Below are 24,024 nucleotides of genomic sequence, written 5' to 3'. Positions count from 1 at the left end.
ATGGCAAATCGAAGCCCCGTTGCCAGCCATTTCGGTACCCATACTTGTTCTTTACATCAATACAATTGCTATAAAAGAAACTACATGTATACAAAATGTCTATATCCCTCAACATTTACTTTTTTTAATATTCATTATTACAACAAATAGTGAAGTTGTTGAAAACATGGGTTGCTAATTAATCCCAAAAATTCCAGGATATTTCAATACTACAGTATGTGCGTGCATCATCTTAAAAAGCAGGGATGCTATGAAATCAGACAGCAGTGGAACCTCATGATAAAATTCAGCATTACCTGTAACAGTCACAATAAACAAACTGTAAAATATATAGGATACTTTTAAAAGTATTACGAGTCGCAGACAAAAGTATTGGCACCCTACACTTACACCATTATTCAAGGCAACAGATTAAGGACAAGCAAAGTAAACTTCAACCACTTTTTAATACAGCAAAATACACAATTTCTAATAATTTAACGATCTTATTTAATTTCTTTGTATTGGCACCCCTGACATTACAGCTTTTGACACTTATGACAATTCTTAACCAGTAAGTTACATCTTGTTGGTGAAATCTGGGACTATTCTGTCTGCATATTTCCTTCAGCACAGACAGATTGGATCAACAGTGCTTGACTACTGCTTTTTCAGATCATTCAAAATCATTTCTTTCCAGTGTTTCAGTTGAATGTGTTACTTACAATACACAGTGAGTATTGCTCATTGTGGACTTTGGTATTTAATATTTTTTTGATACTGTTTTGTAGCCATTTCCTTCTTGTGTTACTGTTGACTTTAATGCAGCTAAAATACTGTGCAATGGTTTTCAATATATTTTCAAATTAGTTCCATTACATTTTTAGACCTCCGATGTAAAGGTGCCAACGCTTTTTTTCATGAACAAAAAATTCCTTAAGTTGTTAATATTGTTTGCTAAACTACCAGAAATTGTATTTTGGTCTTTGCCATTAATTAGTGGCTAATGTCCACTAAATACTTGTATTTAACATGCTTTCTGAATGATCATATACTAAGTGTACGGTCTCAATACTTTTGTCTGCGACCATGTTTGTACACATTGGAAATGTATTCAGGGCAAAAACATGAATGTTACATTTATGAAGACAAAATACATCAGTTATGAAAAAAGCCTTTTAATTCCTTTCTAAAAATCATCTTAACTAGTTCACACAAGGTTTAAATTGCAAAATAATAAAATATAATATTTATTATTATTATTATTATTATTATATTATTATTATTATTATTATTATTATTGTCTACAGTAAACAGCTTACTGCATTAATGTTTTCAAAGCCATTATTTTGGTTGGTTGAGTAAGTTATGCAGTACTGCTTTTTAAAAATCGGTTTATATTTGTGCAGCAAAGACAAACTTGTTTTCAACACACTCTTTCTGCAGCAAACCGGTTCTTCATCAAAACCATACCTACCTGCAACGACATAGCCTTAAGGGATTTCTTAAACTTGTGCTGAAAAAAATAAAACATTATCTACATAAAACAAAAGGGTTAAACACAGACAAAAATGGGACCTGTACCATAATTCATGGGACCTTATCCCAGAATTCAGACAAATAATTTACAGAAAGCCAAGCAGCAGTAAGAGCTGATAAAACATAAATCTTGAGAGCATGAGAACCAATATGTACCACTATTAGCCAACCAAAACGAAATACAATCTTACATGAACAGAAATATAGTATTCATTTCAGATTTCAGAAGGACTGAGTTCAATCCCAACCACACACTGGCAACATGGGCTATGGTTGTTAAAATCACTGGGCTCAAGTCTGAAAACACAAAATAAATGTTTGATCAAAATAAGGAAGAATGGAAATTAATCTCAAAGCAAAAAACAAATGATTGAACCTAGGGTTTGAGTGTCCAATTAAACAAATGGAAGATGAGCTTATCAGTGATTCTTACCCTTGAATTTGTTGGGGCCGATCTCAGCCCTTGTATGATACATGTGTGTAATAATTTAATGAGGTAATGTGCACATAAGAGAATGACTACTTTGTAGGCCTGTGCCCAGCTTCCATCAAGCTGAGAAGTGCCAGTTCATGCCTAGCTGTTTTATGTGCACCCGTCCAAGTCAATTCATTACACTGTTTATTTTATTGTATATTAAATATATTTTGCACTTCCCTTTACAGTACAATACACTATAGTGCACAACATTATTTTGAGTCACAGTAACCCTGCTAGGGCTCGGACTGGTGGGACAGCCAGTTATCTCTGGTGGCTCTGGTTTACACCAAACAAGATTCCTGCCATGGCGGTAATTCTGCACAGCAGTGGCGAACCAAATTCGGTGTATGATTCCGAGTAATAAAGGGTGGGAGGAGGGCATCAGTCCTGGCTTGAGTCTTTACTTGGTGCACCATCCAAATAGATCTTTAGCGCTTTCTCTTTTCGGGGAGAGTAGTTCACTCTGTGTCCTGTCTTAAGGAGACGACTGCTTTCTTTTTTCATGAGTTCATTTCTGTCTTCATCTGACAGATCCATCAGCTCCTCTGTCTTGTCCCTAAATTAAAATAGAAGGGCTGTGAGAAAAACAAACAAAAACACTTTGCCCAGAACATTACCTAAGAGTACTCAACCGTCACAGCTTTCAAAACAGAAATTGCAATTTTAAGAGGTCTTTACATGTATTTTACCTGTAAAAGACGACCGCTCCATCATCACAGATATAGAGGGGCCAAGCATTGAGTGTCGATACCTTTGGATTCCAATCTAAATCCTGGTGAATTTCCAAGATTGAGATATCACAGGGAAATGTTCCTCTACCCTGCAGGTAATACAAGTGAATTTTCATAAGATCTTCCAAAAATTGAAATATTTTTCTGTTAATATCCCACATCACATTCATATTTAAACAGCTGCAGAACCAGGAGAGAGAAAGACGTTTACGCACTGCTGTATTTACAAAGCAGCTCTTACCTTTGCAAATTCTGTATTTTCAACAGGAATCCCACTTATCTCACTCAGCTGAAAGAAAAGAATTTGGCACAGTCAAAAAAAAAAAAAAAAAAAAAAAAAAAAAAACTCATGGAAGTCATTTTGCAGCTCTGCAACTCTGAAAAGCATTTTGAACTTAGGTTTAAGGTACCATACTCTTGTTCTCCTCAGAAGCAACTCACCTTCTGCTTGAGTTCATCGACGCTGCTGCTTTCCAGGACCACTTCCTGGAAGGGTTCCAGCTTCATCTGCGACGGGCTCCATCGCCTTGTTAGCACAGCCAGCTGAGACATAGACTTCATTTTCTCAGGGTCTATGGGTACAGATGTGAAATGCTATGAAAGGAAAACGCTCTCATGTGGACCTAAAGTAATATTCACATGTACTCTTCAAACCACATGGAAGCCGATCAAATTGTAACACAAACCCATTACCATCAAGTACTTCAAGGAAGACCTCCCAGTTGCTGGAGATGTTGATATCTTCTTCATATACATGATAGTCCAGAAATACTGTTCCAGGATTTTTCCAAGTCTTCTTTCGTAGTCGAAATCTGTTAACATAGTAGAAACAAAATGACTGTTATGAGTTCATGTACCTAAGTTGGTGTTAAACTGAATTACCAACAAAAAGACCATACCAAGTAAAATAGTACTTCAAAATAGTCTCAACAGGATTTAAACGTCACACATACGACTCAGATTGTTAGCAGAAAGGCACAACATTTACAAAGAAGCGATTAAAGTTTTTCTTTTGTCCCGTTTTCTCCATCGTGCTGGTTATACAGAACAAATGTCTATTGATCCTTACCTGTCAATGCTGAGATTCAGCTTACACTGCTCCTTCAGAGGAAGCAAAAGCTCTTCTTTGGACTGCCGCACAGTCATTCCTTTTGCAAACACTGAATCTATCAAAAACCTGCAGGGCTGCAAGCAAGCATGTGGAAGGAAGAATAAAATGTTTGCTTTTGTTCAAATCAAATAAATGTTTTTCAGGCATTTGATTTATATAGCAAATAGCTTAATGTACAGTGAAGGAGCAGATTTATATTCTTACCTCTGGATCATTTACTAGAAGCTGGTAAACTTTGACACGATACTCCCCCTTTTTTAGTGCTCTTCCTAATCGTATTGTTATCTGTCAAAAAACAAAGACACTTATTTTTTTAGATCAAACTGAATGAGTACAAATTTGGAATAAAGTACTATGTGAAGACAACACATATATACTGTTATTAACAGTATATATGCATGTATTTTCAAGCTTTTAATATGAAAACTGAAATGCAACAACAATGGAATCAGGTATTTAAAACTAACCAACCTTGTTATCATCTGAAAACGAGGACAGAGTCTCGTTTAGCCTAACACTTTCAAACTCCTGGTTGTTGGCGTAGATCCTGAAGACCTTAAACTGGGAGGATGGAACTCCAACAAAGGACTCCAGGTTTTGTTTAAAGGCAGCCAGCGTAATCCGTTTATCAAGATGGACCAACAAACCTGAAAAACAAGCATTTCAATGTTAAAAACACTGGTAACTATTTAATATACAACTTCTCTTAGAATTCTATATGGCAACAAAAAGACAAAACATACATTTTTGTCCTTCTCCTGAACCGTCATCTGAAGTGTATGGCTCTGCCCTGAAATAAGCGTACTGGGTCTCTCCTTTGCTCTTCCCATTCTCGTCATATTCACTGTCTGTCCCAGAATCCTCCTCTGCGGTATCCCACGTTTCCTTTTTGCCCTCATTTGCTTTTGACCGCCGACTGCACGTGATGCTGTGAGAATCCAGCCCGTTAGCTAAAGGGATGGGGGCACTGTCAGCATTGCACAATGTGTCACTACTATGACTGGAGCTGAGGATATCACTATCCACTGAGCTAGTGCTGCGGTCATTATTTAAGTCAGAGTCCGAGCGCTCCTCTGACTGCAAGTTGCTTTCAGGATCGGAGGTCAGAATCCGGTTCTCCAGCTCTCTGTTGTCTAATGAGGTAGAGTCAGCCTCCTGGGAAGGGGACTCGATATTCTCAAAGTCACATGCCTCTGTGCTCTTGACGTTTTCGCCGTTTCCTCCCTGTTGCTGGAGTGACAAATTCTTGAGTTTTTCAGTGCTTTCTTCCAAAATTGCTTCCACAGTCTTTCTGTTACCCTTCTCCCTTTCAAAGGTGTCCTCCATACTGCAAGAATCGCCACCAGCTTTTTGGGAAAGGGTCCTGTTAAGCTGGGATTGTGCAGGTAAAGAAACATACAACCTAATAGTGTTTCCATGGCGATCAAGAAGCTTCCATAAATGAGAATCCGTAAACGTAACCTGGTGATCTGTTGAATCAGAGCTTTCAATGAACACCTAAAGACAAGGTACAAGTTATTACTTTCCAATATTTGCATTTATACTTCTCCATCTCATTTAAATTTGATCTATTACTAATGCTATTTATTATCATCAATTATAGTTATATACTTATTTACAATCCAGCATCATTGTTAAACTGTTTGAACCAACTGCTAAATCACAATGGAGTCAGTTTATTTTTCACCTTACTGCATTTAAAGTTATCAGTTTCCTTTACTCACTTTGTCTTTTCAATAAGAATCATTTTAAATTCTCATATTAATAACTTGACATTGTCTAAATAAAACAAAACATTCACTAACGGTTACATCCTCCACAGTTATAAATAATATTGTTTCAAAATAAATGTGGTTATTGAAATAAAACAAAAGCTACAATGTTAGAGTCTGCAGTCAGCAGCTATCCAGCAGCACTGGCATAGTATCATACTGAGCTTCATTCATGGGTTTGCAGCGATGCTGAAATTTCTAAGAGTACTCTGTCAAAACTGTCAGGTTTCATTTGTTGTCTGTAGCAGAAAAATTACTAGAAAGTGTATTTTGAGAAGTGAAAGCAGGTTTAGCATGCAGGTGGTACAGCAGACTAGAAGCACTTCTGTGATACTGGAACTCACTTTGACAGTAGATGCAAGGAACCCTCTTTCTAGCCAATGAACTGTTCAAGTTATAAAAAAATTAAAATCATCCCATTCACAAGTCCTTCAGTTTGACTGCTTTGCTACATAATGCGGTTCCATAATTAATTTTATACTCAAACGAGGACTACACTCATTCAATCCTGGCATGCACTAAAATGGTGCCGCAGGAAATGAATTACAGTAGGCGAAGAGGGAAAAGACAGGAGTGTGATTAACATGCATTAATTAAATCGCGTTATTTATATAACAGGATTAAAAAACAAACAACTGGACTCTGGCATTTTAGCTGAAGGACCTGTATGAAATACTTTTGTATGCATACTGCACCTTTACTATCAAGGTTTTTTCGTTTATCATACACACACATTCACACATTCATATATATACTTCATTTATATATACTCTAATATCACATAATTCTATTCTATATATATCTATATATATATGATATATGATATTATATATTATATATATATATATATATATATATATATAATATATATACTATATATATACACACATATATATATATATATATTATAATATATATATATATATATATATATATATATATATATATATATATATATATATATATATAATATATATATATATATATATATATATTATATGTATATATATATTATATATATATATGTTACATATATATATAATACTATATATATATATAATATATGTATATATATATATACCTAGATATATATACCTATATATATATATAATATATAGATATAATCTATCTATCTCATATATATATATATATATATATGATATATATATATATATATATAATATATATATATATATATATATATATATATAGTATATATATATTATATATATATATATATATTATATATATATATATATATAATATATATATATATAGACATACACACAAAGATCCAACAGTTAAGCTTTACTGACCTTGTTGCTTCTGAAAAATCCCTCTGCCTTCAGTGTCTTATTGGGCACATAGAGCAGTCTTAGATCATTATAGCAACGCTCCAGCACAATGCGCATCGTGTCAGCAGAAAGCCCTGTTGCCTGCCGAGGGATAATCATTCAAACAAAAGCAGAAAAGTGAACTTAACACTTTCGGAAGAAAAGATTACCGATCTTATTCAAGAAAAAAAAAAAATCTGGTATGAATAGTATACTGTTGATGAAGACCCAGTGATCCCCTTACCTGTGAAAGGAGCTGGGTGAACTCTGTGACCGTCTGGTTCAAGTAAGCTCTAACAGTGACAGGAAGGCCAATGGTCTCTGTTTTCAGGTCAACAACATGCACTTTCACCATTACTTCTGAAAAGAAACAAGAAGTGGAACAAAATAAACATGTGAACACTGCAATGCACCAGCAATCTATTCTGCAGAGCTCAGAAAATCCAATGGCACACAAGAACAAAAATAATATAATACTGACACCCTGTGGCCATTATAGGCTTGAACAGATGCATCCAATTAAGAAGTCTCTAATAGGGTTGTCTGACTGATTGAATGTCCCACAATTTAGATCATATTGTGGACATGTTATTTGGTTCTGAACATACAATCGCATCAAAATGAGCTGCAAGGGAAGGTATCAAAGTGTAAATTTACAATTTCATACCTCCTGGTTTGTACAGTTGGAAGACCTGTTCTGGTCGTCTTGTTTCTAACAGCAAGTCAAACATATAGGATGACTTCACTCCACCTAACAGCAATCCCATTGGGGTCTCCTCCTCTCCTTCATAGGATCTCTCCAGGTACTCATGAAACTCATCATATTTAACAAGTCGACAGCAGTCCAGTGGAACAATCCCATCCAGATCCACTAACTGAAAATGAACAAAGCAATCTTAAACCAACTGCATTTCTAAATGGTGGGGTCATACTGGATGCACTGAAACACCACACACCTCTAGATTAGTACAGTGGATCTTAAACTTAAGTCTTACAGATCTGGAGTTTTATTTTTTTCCCTTCACAAACTTTTCCAGCTAGTGTTGCTCACCTGAATTTTTTTTTTATTTTACCCCCAGTTCCATGATTTTGAACTTGCCTTTCATCTTAGTTTGTCAGAAACCCAACTGTGACTCAGCACAACCACAGCTTCAACTAGACTCCACAACACAGTGGTTTTGATCGTCATTTTGAAAGCCTTTTCAAGCACATTAGAAATACAGTAAAACATGTACTCACAGACAACACCTAGAAAATTAGGGGATCATTAGGCAGTAAACCCCCAGGACTTATCAGATTTTTTTGAATGGTGAAAAGGGTACCTTGAATAGCCAGCCTTCTGTCTTTATTCCTTTAGGGAGCAGTTAATTCCGGCTTCACAGTATTGTGCCATCTCCTTAAAATACATACCTTATACGCCATTTCCACAGCTTCCTTTAGTGTTTTATCTCTATGGACCTCAAGTTTGTTTTCCATCATGATCATCTTCACAGGGTGCATGCAAAACAGTTTAATCTAAAAGAAAAGAGGATACTTTTTTCAGCTGGGAACTGACACTAGCCACCCAGGTTATTACAACATTAACTGAATATTAAAACTGAATTACACTGAAATGCGTTCCTGTTTCCCTATCATACCTTGCAGGTGTTGCGTTCAATTTCGCGTTGCCTCTTTTCCTGCTCTTCCATCGCCTTCTCTTTTTGAACAAGATACTTTATATGCTCTGGAAATTCTTGAACATCCAAATACTCTAGGAATAAAATTTATGAAGTCATAAAAAAAAAAAAAACACACTACAAAGCATACAATTGTTAAGTTAGGATATATACAGATGGGACAAGAAATACAGGATTAGTGAGAGAACCATAGGATTCATATTATATTCAGCAAGGACAATTAGTGGTATAATCTAATTTTGCTAAATTGAATTAATTTTACAAATACGGTAAACACTCTACTTATTTATATAAAATCAATGGTAAGAGACTGAACATCCATAACTGAATAGTTATATTTTTGGTAAGTTTTTTTTTTTTTTTTTTTTACATTTTTTTTAACTTCAAACGATCTCTGAAAGTACATTGTTGGTGCAGAAAAGCAGAAAATCGACTCTGCGAGTTGCAGGACCAGCAAATAGACACTTACTTGCATTCCTTGCAGGATCCTTAAGCCTATAAATCAGCATGTATGCATTTGTAGAGCTGTTGAAATTAAAAGAGTGGTTTTTCAATTAATGCTTACCCATTTATGAAGCTAAAAAACACACCACTAATGTTACAAAACCAATATCATCATTTCTTTAATCTTCCAAGTTGATCCAAACGAGTTTGTTCAGTTGGTTTTCTTTCTCTAAAATAGTGCAGACAGTACTCTGGATTACAAAGGTTTTAACTGAGTTGACATTTACTTAGCACGCAACAGGGCATTCTGCCAGAAAACTATTGTTTACAATATTAACACAATTATGATTAATGTTTAGCATGAAACCTTCAACTATAGATTATATTAAAAAAAAATTTAACGTTTGAGTATAACATGCGATTATAAAAACAAACAAAAAAAAACCTACTTTTTTAGAATAAAATGCTGTATGATACAACCTTATTTTACCCCACTCAATGTCAGAGCAGCCAGGCCAAAATACATTGTTAAAAAAGAAAAAAGCAATAACCCACAAACCTAGCAAAGGCACTGGAGTAATAGCCTCTGCTTCCTGAAGCTCCACCATAAGTTTTCCTGATGTCATCTTGGGTAATCTGTAGAATAGAGTTTATTTAGTGGTTACTAGAAATCAGCATGCACAACGTCAGTTTTACTGTAAGTGTGCAAAATAAAATAAAAACCATGTTAAAATATGATTCTCCATTTACTGGATCACAAAAAGGTCTGGCTTACCTTGCTAACGTGCTGATCATTAAAACTGTACCACTGGCCATCGCTGAACGATTTGATGCAAGCGTAGTAGTGTCCCCCAGCAGCACTTCCAGAGTGGACCATGACTGAGAAGAGCTCATATATTAACGAGCTCTGGAATAAAAAAAAATAAGAGTTAATTACAATTTGTGCCTGAAAATCTGTTCACGACTTAGCTGAATGCTTTAAAGTGGTGACAGATAGTTCAATATTTTCATAAATCTCCCCTGTTGTGCACTCTCAGTTGTAGGTTTGACATACGCAGTTTTGAAAGCACATTGCAACATATTTTTCATTGGTCAAACCAAACCAGGTTAAGAAATGTCTCAGTTTGCAAGCTGTCCTTTAAGATCGTCTGGTATATTTATACTTCCTAGGTCTTATTACCGAAGAAATACAAAAATCTGTCCACCCCTTCAACACCTTCTTTGCTATCCGTAAACAACATCCTGTTTCCCCCAATGACTTTGCAGCCAGCATATGCTTCCACCTCCATAACATTACAGTGGTGAAATTACATTGGAAGTAAATTATACAACACACATGCCAAAACTACGGCATGCAAACAGAGAGCTTTAACAATAAATCAAATAAACTTTAGAATCATTTGAAGGAACCCCTACAACAGTGTATTTGTTTCTAAATGGATTTATAAGTAATCACTATATTCATAAAAACATGTAAAACATTAATGTTGCTAAAGACATTTTTTTATGAGAATCAGCCAGGGCAGACGAACACCACAAGACTGGTTTTACTGCACTGTATACAGACTGAGCCCGGATATCGGGGTAAACATTCCTGCCCCTCTTCTACCTGAAGTACCTTAGATTTTAAAACTGCACTGCTGTTCTCCAGACAAATTCCTTCATCAACTCCATCATCAGTGGAGAAATCATTGCTCATCTGATCGCTGTGACAGCTCCCTTCGTTTTCAGCTCCACTGTCTGTGCAACTCTCAGTTTGAGGCGATTTCTACATAAAAAGACAACAGTTTCAGCTTTTTGGCTTGGTATTGCACTTTGAGATTAGAAGTTGAATCTCAGGAAGTTTTTCCCGATGAAAAAATGTTACTGAAAAAAAAAAAACATTTTTATTAAGTATTAACCCCAACATTTATATAAAAAAGAAAAAAGAAAAACCCTGGAAATTACCTCATCTTCCACATCAATAAAAGGACTCATATCCAGCTCTTCAGGAAAAGTCATACGATCGTTCAGCTTAATCCGATGCATGGTGGTATAGTCAAAGTCAAACCGCTTCAACTGGAGTGTCAACAGGTATGGAACATGCAGGAACCTCAGGCCCTAAAATATGTATTTGAAGGAAGATTTAAAGTAAGCAGGACATACTCAGTCTGAAGCACGTGCTTCTGTATATCTTCTTGTGTGGCAGGCTTTACCTTGCGTGCATCACATTTCTTTTTACAGCGCTCACAGAAGTATTGATTGGGGCCATCCAGAGTCTCTGGCTGGATGAATGCTTGAAGTGCTTCTTCCTGTTACATAAACATAAATAGTTATTAATGACATATTTGATGAATTTAACTGTAGTACAGAAAAAAGATTCATTAATAAAGTATAACAATTGTTTTAAAACAGTCAAGTACACTCTCTGAAGACTATGAACTGCAGTCTCTTCTGACGTGCCTGGGAATCACCATAATAGGCTTCAAGTTAATAGTACATTATAGGTGATTACCTCCACGAGGACTCCTCTAAAAGGTAGTACAACCACCACATTTAAAGAGTGTCAAAAATGAAAAGCCTGCCATGAATATCAAGGTGCTGACAAAATTAGAACACGCTGCCCTTGAATGTGGGAAATTAAGAGTGACAAAGTCCTGCAATTCTGTGCACTTTGTTTTCTATATGGTCACTCACTCAACAAATATTAGAAGTTGTTATTCCAAACCAAATGTGTCAACCAATCATAGGGTAGAATTTATGCATGCCAATATATAACATTTCACCCACCACACTGCCAAACGCTTGGCTGGAACCATAGGGTCGGATGACCAGCGGGATATCGAGATAAGTGTCGATCCTCCAGCTCTCGTATCCACACTCCAGACACCGTACATAATCCTTCAACTTGCCCTGATACAGCTGATTAATAAGGTCAGCCTCAAAGAGGGAAAAAAAGGGGGGAGGGGTGATTTTGTGTTCTCTGATTAAATGTGTATTTACCAAAAGCGCTGGGTGTCTCACCCTGGAAATTGTTCAGTTGCTGACTTAGCAAAGCTTCATTTCTGCTTAGCAACTCTGGGTACCTGCTCTGTCAGACTCCACTTTTGCTCCAGCGCATCAAACATGACTCTGCATAACTCCTGGACATCATGCTGTTGCCAAGCTGAGTGAAACACAGAAGAAATAACATATTTGAGTGTTTTGGAAATACTAAATTACACGAGTACACGTCACTTACTGTACTATAGTAAAAGTATGACAAACACAATTATATAATAAGAGACACAAAACCACCCTGTTAAAATGTAAAATCGGTTTCGGTACCTTCACTGCTGTCCCAGCCAAAGCTGCGGGTCACATCTGTTGTTTCGATGGCTCTTTTCTTACTGGTTTGCAACAAAACAAAGAGCCGCTGGAGCTGGTATGGGATGCTGGTAACTTGGTCTTCTTCAGACTCCTCAAACTCCCAGCTACAGAGAAGAAAAAAATAACAATTATTTTAAGGAAGTTCCTTTTTACATCAAGCATTTCTGAAAATTCAAGATATGTTGAGTAGTTCTCACTTGTACAGAGCATTTCTGAACTCAGGAGTCATATAGAGGGTCTGCAGCAAGCTGTTTAGGTAGCAGGTCATGGCTTGGTTTACCAAACCAACATATCCTACAGAAAAAAGGAAGATAATATTCATTATTAAATAACACTTAAGATGTTTATGAGTTACCGGCGCAATATTAACATTTAGCTTCTCGTAAATAAAGATTATGCAATTTGCAAAAAGTTGGAAGAGGAGTTTCTAAGATATTTATTTAGGGCATTCTTACCAATTCTGAAAATGCCAATTCCTACTGAAATAGTGCAGAAAAGTTTGGTAACTTTCATAAAAGGCTGATGGATCTCAGAGGAGTTTTTTTTTTTTTTTTTACCTACAAATATCAATGCTGGCTGTACAGTACACATTTTTAAACTGTATATTTGGAACAATTTTATTTTGGGACATTTACATACTTCATTTATTTGAGTATGTTTCACATGTTACCACTTCACTTTTTGTGTCCAGTAGCTTAGGTTGCTGATTTACAGTAGTCCCTGCCTCTCTTCTGCTATATACTGTGTTACACTAAGCTTAACATAAACCATTCTGCGCAAGGGCAGTAGTCAAAAGAAAAAGGAAGACCCAGCTTTGTATTTACTGCACTGCTGGCAATGCCATGGTTGTATGCACAACCAGACACATACAGTGCAATGTTTTTCTTACCCGTTTCAGATTTGCTGAGGATAGAGGAGTAGGAGTAGCTCTGGCTGCTGTAGTCGCTGCTGCAGCCGACTGTACCATCCCTAGGAAGAGGACCGACGAATCTGTCCCGAGAGCTGTCATCAAGGCCGCTGCTGTCCGCTGTACCCGACTCATCCTAAAACAAAACTTAACGTGACTAACTATTGGATACAGTATCACCAGTTCAACTAAATTCAACCTACAAACCTCTCATGCACAAACAAACCTGATCACCGATACAAATAAACTCGACTAGTGAACATCTGGTGGGTTAACCTTTTCACTTACACTACCTGCGATTTCTTTAAGCATGTAGTTATGTTTGAGTTAGTTTCTACTTACTGATGCTATTTGAGGCTGTTCACCATCTTTATCGGTCAGATGTAGAAAGTTTTTCTTCCCTGCTTCAAAGCCAGACTCTGACAGAGGTTTGTCACTGCTATGATCCAGGGGAGCCTGAAAAAATAAATAAGAAAATTAAAAAAGCAGTTGTATCAAGTTGATTTCGCCCATAAAACTATTTTTAAAAAGTTAATGTTTACAATGATTGATAGACAGACAGCTAGAATATTAATTTATTTTAGGTGACTTACAGGTGCTACAAGGCAGTACAGGTTTACAGTGCAAGGTCAATATTTATATACAGTATACTTTACAGAAAATGAAAAATTATACTACGAAAGTACAATATGAAATAAGATGCAATAAGTTAGGATTCCAACAATCTATATCTACAATGACACAGTAGTAGTACAACAGTGCAACAACAGTGCATCAGCTGAGGATCCAGTAACGTGGTTGCTGAGGTCAGATGTTACTACCAGTAGGATTTTTACTGGTTCTGGCAGCCAATTCCGCTGCTTAGATAGAAATACATAGCTATATTAGCTGAAATGTACCGAAATCAGATGCTTACCAGGTCTGTTGGGCTGCCCCACACCAAATCAAAAGTGTTATTTACATAGCCAGCCTTGGAGGCGACATCCTCAAAGAGCTTTCTGAGGGAGGTTGAAGCAGGGAGGTTTAAGGTAAGTCTCTCATTAACGGTCTTCACATTCGTGGTGTCCTGAACGATACACAGCACGCGAGGTTCATCTGCAGCACTTTCAATCTAAACAAACAGAAGATGTGCCTCCTTATTCACCTTCACGAGTGAAGCCTTTGCTTGCAAACAAAATTCACAAATAATATACGCAAAAAGTCTAGTTATTTACAAAAGAAAGGCATCCTGCCGTGGGCTCACAAACACTCCTCTGTATGTGTATAAATAAGTAATTTAGCAAATTATATGCCATGATCATAATACAAGAAATAAAAACAGTAACTGCAAACACTTTCACTAGCGTTAAGGATTTATCAAATACCTAGCTTGACAATTATCCTATTTATCATTTTCAGTAAATCAACTCAAATGTTTGCAGGTACTGTACTATATCTGGACAACTAAAATATTTTTAAAAATATATAGAATTACTGGCAGAAACTACATAATACAGCCAAGACCTTGACATTAAAGTTAATAGCAGGCGGAAGTCTTATTTAATCCCTGACCTGTATATTAAGTCTACAGTACATCTGGTTCAGAATCTCTTGCTGTCGCTGTCAAAAGTCCACACACTACATTAGACCTAAGATCTGCTTATTAGTATTGTGCTGCAGTCAATATAGAATCAGGCAGATAAACACAAAATGCTCCCGTGCTTATGTAAGGTTATTAACCAACATGCTCCTGCACCAAAGCATGCCATTATCTCACAAGTTGCTCCAACAGCAGTCTGCTGCACTGCATTCAAAAGGAATACCTGAGAGAGTTTCTTCTTCATTTCATCAAAAATACTTTGTCTGCAACTCCAAAACATACCCTATAACACGTAAAGAAATATATATATATAAAAAAAACTTAAATAAAAATGTTTTCTTTAACAATTATATTTAATTTTTTGACAAAGGAATACTGTACACACAGTTGCCAAAAAATAAAATCTTTTAAATGTATTATAACTAGGGCTTCTAGTATTCGGTTTTTATTTTCCATCTCTCCCTCCCTGTAAACTTTAATTAACAGTTGTTAAGCCATAACTGAATACCAGATTGTTTAAATTAGCAACGCACTACTAGACACTAACGCAGTGGAAATTAATAAGCTGCATTCGGCAAATAGAGCCGGAACAAAATGCAGGTTCAAATAAATCAGGTGAGATCAATGCACGTCCTTTGTTACCTCCACCAAGATATGAGGGGAAAAAGAAACAACTTCCTTTGGTAATTGGTGTTTGATTAAGAAAGCGAATCGGCTCAAAATATGTTTAAAGAGACATCACGTGATCAAAAATAAAACCTGAAAACCAGAAGGCCCAATTATAACCTACAGCTACAGGTTAAGCAACTCAGAGCAACACATCAATGAGTGTTATCAGACTAGGTCTCCTCAAACTACAGCATCATCCAGCCTAGTTCCGGTGAAGGATCCCTCCTGTGACTTGGTATCCAAATCACTTATTCAGCCCCATAATCATGAAGGCACCGATAATGTACTGTAGACTACAGCACTCTTCTCTTACTCAACTGAAACCCATGAACACATTGATTAGCAAAGGGTCTTTCACTTGGGATACAATAGGTGTTTTGGCTATGGCTGAACCAGGTAAAACAATAACAGTGCACAATACTAAAACATGTCACATGCTAGAAAAGACATTTTTCATATTCAAAATATCTGAAGTTTTCCAATGAAGCTAGATCAGCATACTGACATAATACAGCCAGCAAGCATCCATCTTACCCGGTCAGAAGGCACCAGTTCACAATTGTTCTTGCTTTTAAAACTTGATATCAAATTGATGAAGAATTTGAACATTAATAATCCGGGTTCAGTCTTCTCATACACACCCTACAGTTGATTGCAAAACGTTTGGGTGGCACACCTGTGAAAACTAGGCCTGGCTTGCTATTTAAGGTAATTTCTTTTTAGAAAACAAAATAAAAAACATCTGATATTTACAAAATCTACTGTTACACACACAGAGACGCATAACTGCGTATAAATACGCATAAATACTTATATATATATATATATATATATATATATATATATATATATATATATATATATATATATATATATACTATTGTAAATAAAATTCAATTTTTCCTTTCTACTGTGCAATTCTTTTTACCATAAGAAACCAAAAGTAAATACACACATTTTCAACTTCCTTGTTTTACACCACCAGCATTACTGAAGGTCACTTCCTAGAAGAAAAGCCAATCAGAATGCATTTGTTTGGTATCTTGCCAAAAAAAACTATACATGTGTGATTTTTATCAATGACCTCGACAGTGAACTGTGAACTGCACCATTCTAAACAGAGTCGAGCTGGGCTTCATATTACGATGATGAAGCAAACAAAATAAAAAAAAAACCATGATGATCCTTCACAGTCAAAATGACTAAATGAAGCTTTAAACTTGCTTTAGCAAAACAGTGATGCAACTGCCAGCTGGAATGGGAATGGTATGTGCCAGTGTTTATGTATACAACAGACCCGTGATCTGCCATTCTACTATTTTGGTACATGCTGTGGAAACTTACTAGATAGTGTGTTCCTTTCAGCCAACAAAATAAGACACACATACACACACACCAGAGATTACATGTATTTTGGGTTTAATTATGATTCAATTTTCGACTTCATGATACTGAACTAACTATGTAACATGTTAGCTTCAGACACATGCTTTCTAGGACTGACTACAGGGCTGCTGAGCATATCAATACTACAAGCTGACTCACCTCCATACCTCAAGCAGGCAAGAGTAGAAGCACTAAAGTGAGCTATATGTAGTTTTAATGCAGAAACGTAGAGGCACGATGGAAGCCCATAACATGAGGACACACGAGAACATAAAAGGACAAACTACATAACTTCTATAATGGTGATTTACTTAAAGGGCAAGGCTGCATCCCCACACAATGTGTGATCCCGGCCCAGGTAACGAACAGGTTACTGCCTGAAAGCAGTTTTATGGCACCTATGAAGAACTGCTTCCCAAGACATTCAAAGTCGACCGCAGAACAAAAGTGGTGATACTAGAACAATAGTGTCACCTGTTGTGGTGCTGTCATCATGTAGCAAGGCTGTAATTTACATTAAAAGGAAATACTTCAGACTGTCATTTATTTATAACAATGTGTTAATTGGGTTGTAGTGCTTATTATAAAAACTGTTACAGTACAACTTTGTTAAAAAAAATAAAATGCCCAAGAGTAAAAAATATTAGGTACACGTTTACAGTGTAAAAAAGTGTGCAGCAAGCTAAGCTAAAGTGAAATTTACAGTGGCGAATTAAGGACAGCGAGGCACAAATTGAAATGTGTTATTTTAATTTGTTATCCCCGGGTCCTGACAGTATGAACCACCCTAGAAAGTGCCTCAAAAACTACATTTTTCCTGCACTTCTTAGATACAGCCTTCCTCTGAATTTCTACAGGGAAACACTGAACTTGAAAGAAAAGGGACGCTGTAAAGAGATACTGCAAAGTGGATGGCAGGATTTACCAGTGTCGGTCAAGCATGTGCTGCAGTTTCAAAGCAGCTGCAAGGCAGCTAAAAATCACTCTACCCAGGCTGCACCCTGTATGACAAATTAACAGATGAATAATGCATTAGCCAAGTAAGACAATACTTTCAGAACCCTACATTAGCACAGACACTGTCAAGAAGTAATTTAAATACAGGGTGGACCCATGCGCATTTCAGTGTAGGTCATTTGGAAAAAGAAATTCAAAATAATTCAATAACGGTGCATAGGCTGCAGTATAGTACTCGTGTGTTTGCTGTTGTTTAAAATAAAGCAGCAACCGTTTTTTTTTTTTGCAATTACATTATGCTGAGCATCCTGTGTGAAAATGTTTAGTCAAAAGTTCTACTTTTCTACAGTAATTTTACAGTGACCACATATCATGTTTACCGCCTCACCCAGACACTTCAGTGCCGCTTCCTGCTTCATTGGGTAACAGACGATAATTATGATTACCATCACTTTTCAACGCGACAAAATTATCGTGATTATCGCTATTATAACCAAGGTTATATATTGTATATATATATATATATATATATATATATATATATATATATATATATATACACACACACACATGCTTCTGCACATATATCCTAACATTATTTTCATTATTAGTATCAAATTGTTCATAAACTCGCAGTTCCGTACAGATTATAAATGTTGCTAAACCAATTGTACCATTTTAATTTAAACGGCAATACAAAAACAATACAACTATTCCATTGTTTTTTGTTTTGTTTTTTCCCCAATATTTCACCAATTCCATATCTATTTCCAAACGATCGATTATCGTTAACAATGACCGCAACGCACCACAGCATAACATTGGTGTAGCCCTCAAATCAAAGCCTTCCTGTCACAGTACACGGGTCCATTAGGACGATCCTGGGAGTCTGCGAACGATTCAAATTGTTCACTAACAAAGCAAGCGGCTCGTATTCTTACATTTCCTTTGGCAACACTGCAGACACACCGAGGAAATGATCTGAACTGTGCGATTACCGAACACAGTCAATACGAGGAAGAAACAAGACGGGCCACCTCTGAAAATATTCTTCCCACCGGCCGAAGACGTGAGGCTGCGTGCATAGAGAATCATCACCCTAGCGATCAGCACGACTGCTAATCAAATCCGACACCTGTCATTTATCTATGCATCAAAAACACCGCAGCCTCTCGTACAGTCGCTGCTTGTTACGTTCAGTGTACTAGTATTTGTTTTAATTTTGTTTTTGTTTTTTAACTGTAGACGCCACCACCACGTTCAATAGATATTTTGTATTGTATTTATGCTGTGGTTTTTGTGTTATTACTTCACGGCTGGGAGCGTTGTTTGTTTACAGTCAGGAGCCCCGCCGTGTAAAGGAAGCACGGCCCGCCTCTGCCACTTCACTTTGCAATCTTACCTCTTTGGGTACGAGGCGATTTTCTTCGCTGGGAACCATTTCCATCCACACTGAGACGGTTTAAAACACGGCTACCCGACCTTGGGAGTCAGCAAGAGCGCTTGTGGCCGGCGTGCCGGGTCATTGTCCGTAAATATCAAAAGAAATGAACGCAGAGGATTATCCCTGCGACTCTCCGCCACGGCGCACAGACAGCAATCAATGGAAGAAGAAACATGTCCGTCCTTCAGCTGTCGCGAGATTTGGCGTGCGCTGGAGGTGATTTCCGAAGTACTCTTTACAGCCAGCAGGGGGCAGTCGGCTCGGCTCTTCCTTCTTGATGTGCGCAAAGCAAGTGCAAAGCAAGTGCAAAGCCAGCTGCTGGAGCCGACTAGCTTTGCAGCGTATTTCTGTGGCAAAAGTTGTTCTAGAAGTGTATTTAAATGAGATGCATCCAAAACCATAATTTAAAGCAAGCAGCAGTGCCGTGGATGGGTTGCAATGAGGGCTCCTGGACTAGCTTTGCAGCGTATTTCTGTGGCAAAAGTTGTTCTAGAAGTGTATTTAAATGAGATGCATCCAAAACCATAATTTAAAGCAAGCAGCAGTGCCGTGGATGGGTTGCAATGAGGGCTCCTGGACTAGCTTTGCAGCGTATTTCTGTGGCAAAAGTTGTTCTAGAAGTGTATTTAAATGAGATGCATCCAAAACCATAATTTAAAGCAAGCAGCAGTGCCGTGGATGGGTTGCAATGAGGGCTCCTGGTTTTTGTCCTTTGTTGAAATGATTCCGGACATTGCTTAATGTGCTTTGGCATCTGAATTAAAACTGAGAATTGTGAATTTAATTCGTTAAGTAGAGGCGAAAAGTCGGAGGAAAACACCGAACTCATTAGGTTGTGATAACCCTGGTTCCCTGAAAGAGAATGACAACCATTACCGAACGGGAACAGCCTAAGAGCTTAACAGTTTACATTAAAAAATAAATAAACGCAGCACAGAACTACAGATCAGTCTGTTAATTTTCCAGAAAAAACACTACAATACTGCCTCCTGTTACATACTGCGCATGTGCAGTAGCAAAAATACTGAATTTTGTTATTTGTGTTAAATTGTCCCTTACAATGATGCAGTGTTATGGCAACCACCACTATGCAACTTTTGGTTTTGTTTTTACTGACATTTTTTGGAACTCCCATTTTGTAAAATAGTTTTTTAATAGTTTTAAAAGGTTTTAAAACCTATAAATTGGTTGTTAAATTAAATAAGCGTTACTTGTTTACCTTAGGGCTACTTTTAAAAGATAATCAAATACACCAATAAATAAATAAACACGATAGATCTAAGGTTTAAACTGTAGTGGTGATTAATTACTGGTGATTAATTATTACCTAACGTGTTCATCTTATTCCAATAGCTTGACTGAAATCGTGTTTTAATGATCAGTCGGATTTAAATACTACCTCCAAAAATGTTCTAATCTTGATTTTTCATGGACGCCATTTCACTGTAACTTTCTGTATGGTGTATGCATAACATTCCTCTCTTTATCTTGTCACGGTAAGTGCACGTCAATAAAGATTGCAGTGTGAATCTGTTTTAAGTTTCATTATTATTGCTTCTAGCAGCGCCATCTCTGCAGCAAACAAGTCCAGGGTTTACCGGAGTTTTAACAGGACTGGTTGGGAAGCCACTCAAAGGGAGCAGGTCGCCCCACTCCTGAAGCTGGGACAGAGTTCCAGAGAGTCGGGGCAGTGAAGCTGAAAGAGCGCTCTCCGAGTGTGGGGCGCTTTTGCTTGTGTATAACATACAGCTTCTAATGAGAACTGGCTTGCTGTCCTAAATCAGCGCTTATTACTACTTCTTACAAGAACAGTGTAGGAAAATGTGGCAAACGAGTGCTAAACTAGATCAATACAGGCTGACTCCGTTACTTATCAGCTCCATACTTGAAATTGTGACATATTGCGCCTGTGCAATAGGGGGCGCTACATAACAACGGCTCTCAAACAGGGGGAGGGACGGGGGGTCACAAAACAGCCACATCGCAAGCAGTCAGAGTCCTGTGTCTTTGTACGTGCATGAAACGGGATTTATTCATTTATGCATTTATTAAAATAATTGACAGGAAAACCCACTGAGACAACACACGATGGAAATGAAAACAAAACAGATCAAACACGACATTGAATTAAGCAGTGTTAACCAGTAAAAGACTAACTACAAAAGAAGCCTATTTGTACAATACCAGTCTAACACGAGGAGTATTCACAGAAATGAGGTGTGAATCTTACCAAAGGTGTATTCAAATGCAGTTAATACTGTTTTAATAGATGCACAATCAGGATACTAGAGCTGTGATTGAAAATGCAACTGGAATATAGAAAAACGAACAGCATTACTTGTTAATCACAACTTGTTCTATTGAAAATATTATTTTTTTTTTATCCAATTGCTTCTTTTTTTATCTTTAATGGTTCAATTATTCTAGTTTGCATCATTAAAAAGTACCACCTCCCTAATGGAAAAATATATATTTTTAATATAACAACTTTAACAGATATGAAGCAATACCTGTATATATTTGTATGAGCTTAACATGCAGACTATAGCACTCAGTATTCCCAGGTGGTCTCCCATCCAAGTATTAACCAAGCCCAACATTGCTTTACTTAAGCATTGCATGGTAAGTTCAATTTGAAAAGCTTTTTGCCATCAGATACATTGCCCACGGGTCACTACAAGGAAGTAGCTCTTCTTGACCCCCAAGCAATACCTTTTAATATAATAAAGAAAAACCTGAAAGTTAGCAAACTAAGAGATTTAGATGCCTGTATTTGTGGTTGAGTAACCCCTTTAGTTATTAGGCTGTTTTTAATATCAAATCTCCCATGGTAACTTGGGGGGGGGGGTCTTTCTTTCTGATTTCAGAAGTCAGCAGAAGGAATTGTTTCATATTTGACAATCTTGGCCATTTTAGCTTTGTAGATCATAACTAAGAAAGCTACAGCGACAAGCAGGATGTCCAAGTTCAAATTCAGATTGGAGCCTGGAAGACAAAAACAATCCAACAACGATAGAGAAGAAATACTATTGTTCTACATAGTTATAAAAGAAATAATAATAATAATAATAATAATAATAATAATAATAATAATAATAAATCAACAACTATTGTACAAATGCCTCTACAGTTGTTAAAGAAACAGGCTTGTAACCTGGAGGTCCCCAGTTCACATTCCAGCTCAGCCACTGACTCACTGTATGACCCTGAGCAAGTCACTTCAGCTCCTTACGCTGCGTCTTTGGGGTGAGACGTTGTAAGTAACTCTGCAGCTGATGCATAGTTCACACACACTAGTCTCGTATCTTGTAAAGCACTTTGTGATCCTGGTCCACTATGAAAGGCGATATATATAAAAAAAAAGATTATTATTATTATATAAAACAGGTTTCAAATTCAGCAAAGACTTTGAAGCAGAGCCTGATTACAGTATCAAACCAAGCAGTATCCCTCTAATCTCAAAGCTGCGTAACAAATATTAGACATCTTCAAACCTTAAAACATTAACTTTATTCCATGCCTTTGCTATAATAATACAAACTCCTCTCGTGCATTACCTGGGCTGCCTAAAGAGCTCCTTGCAAAACGCAGAGGCCCCTGGGATATGAAGTGTCTCGGCCTCTGTGAAGCCAGTGATCTTGTGCAATAGTGATGTCCAAAGGAGTTACTGTTGGTGCAGCCCTGAGCACACCTGTTGTTGGGACCCCCAGCTACACATCTATGCAAATTATGTATTGCGTTCCTCAGTTTGATTCGCTATCTATGTGCGCTAATCAGGAGTCAGGTAGTTACTGAAGCATGTTTTCTCCAATCAGTGATTGTTGAAGGTATAAACAGTTTTTTTAGTATGTCATTAATTCCAGCTAATCACCACAGGGTAGCAGACATGCGCTGTTGCTGTTTGAGGGATTGTTTATGTTTTAGGCTATAATTTATTATTAATCAGATTATTTTCCCAATGCACATACATTATTATTATTATTATTATTATTATTATTATTATTATTATTATTATTATTATTATTATTATTATTATTATTATTATTCATGACTTGTATTCTAATGGAATAGGAACAGATATAGATAAAACAAATCTGCTATACATTCAGAGGCATTTATTATGTCAGTAATAAGCAACACTATGGACAGATCTCATTTATTTTTCATTTGAAGGTGCTGTAGTTCATCAGCTATGTTGCATTACCAGCAGATTAGCAAGAGCAATTCATAAAAGATTGGTAATTAAGATAAGCCAGCAAACTGTTTTAGTGGTATTTAATACCAATGTGTGCGTCGGTTTTAAAATCTGGAGAAAAGACCATTATCCCTGGATAAAGGCATCTGCCAAATAAATGAATAATCCTCCTGCCCCCATCCCACTCTTACCCAACGTTGACAAACCTTCAAGAAACAGCAGCAGCTTCTCTCCCCAGTACTTTCAAGAATCTCAATAAATCTCATGGGAAGAACTTGAGCTCACACACTGAGCATCGGAGCAAATCAGCTACAAAACTAATATAGTTGTGTGCATGTGTCCATTTGAAGGTCCCTAGTTAACCCTAACCCTAACCCACCCCCCACCCCCAAAGGAAGATGCAGCTGGAGGGGAGAGAGATGTTTTTGAAAAGGAAGCCGAATCTTCTGCCTGTCACTCAACCCACACTGTCCTG

General features: G+C 36.9%; 1 protein-coding gene across 2 annotated transcripts; it reads right to left on the bottom strand.

Moving 5' to 3' along the window:
- Positions 1-98: 98 nt before the first annotated feature.
- LOC121329737 (ubiquitin carboxyl-terminal hydrolase 47-like) lies at positions 99-19,523 on the bottom strand. 2 transcript variants are annotated; one of them, XM_041275471.1, is made up of 29 exons: positions 19,313-19,523; positions 15,122-15,181; positions 14,236-14,430; positions 13,662-13,775; positions 13,302-13,455; positions 12,610-12,706; positions 12,371-12,516; positions 12,130-12,209; positions 11,834-11,983; positions 11,260-11,355; positions 11,012-11,164; positions 10,683-10,832; positions 9,840-9,971; positions 9,624-9,700; positions 9,090-9,145; positions 8,582-8,694; positions 8,355-8,459; positions 7,612-7,819; positions 7,189-7,304; positions 6,927-7,046; positions 4,582-5,335; positions 4,310-4,485; positions 4,043-4,123; positions 3,797-3,912; positions 3,421-3,539; positions 3,169-3,299; positions 2,969-3,016; positions 2,686-2,816; positions 99-2,552 (listed from the first exon to the last, which is right to left on the bottom strand). In XM_041275471.1, the coding sequence occupies exons 1-29, from the start codon at positions 19,355-19,357 to the stop codon at positions 2,378-2,380; spliced, it is 4,098 nt and encodes a 1,365-aa protein (XP_041131405.1). In that variant the 5' UTR covers positions 19,358-19,523; the 3' UTR covers positions 99-2,377. The 2 variants fall into 2 exon arrangements, with proteins under 2 accessions (XP_041131405.1, XP_041131406.1); XM_041275472.1 differs by lacking the exon at positions 15,122-15,181.
- Positions 19,524-24,024: the final 4,501 nt, after the last annotated feature.

This window comes from Polyodon spathula, chromosome 17, assembly GCF_017654505.1.
Source record: "Polyodon spathula isolate WHYD16114869_AA chromosome 17, ASM1765450v1, whole genome shotgun sequence".
Taxonomy (NCBI): Eukaryota; Metazoa; Chordata; class Actinopteri; order Acipenseriformes; family Polyodontidae; genus Polyodon; species Polyodon spathula.
Note: the sequence above shows the minus strand (reverse complement) of the source record. Positions and strands in the feature narration are given on the sequence as shown.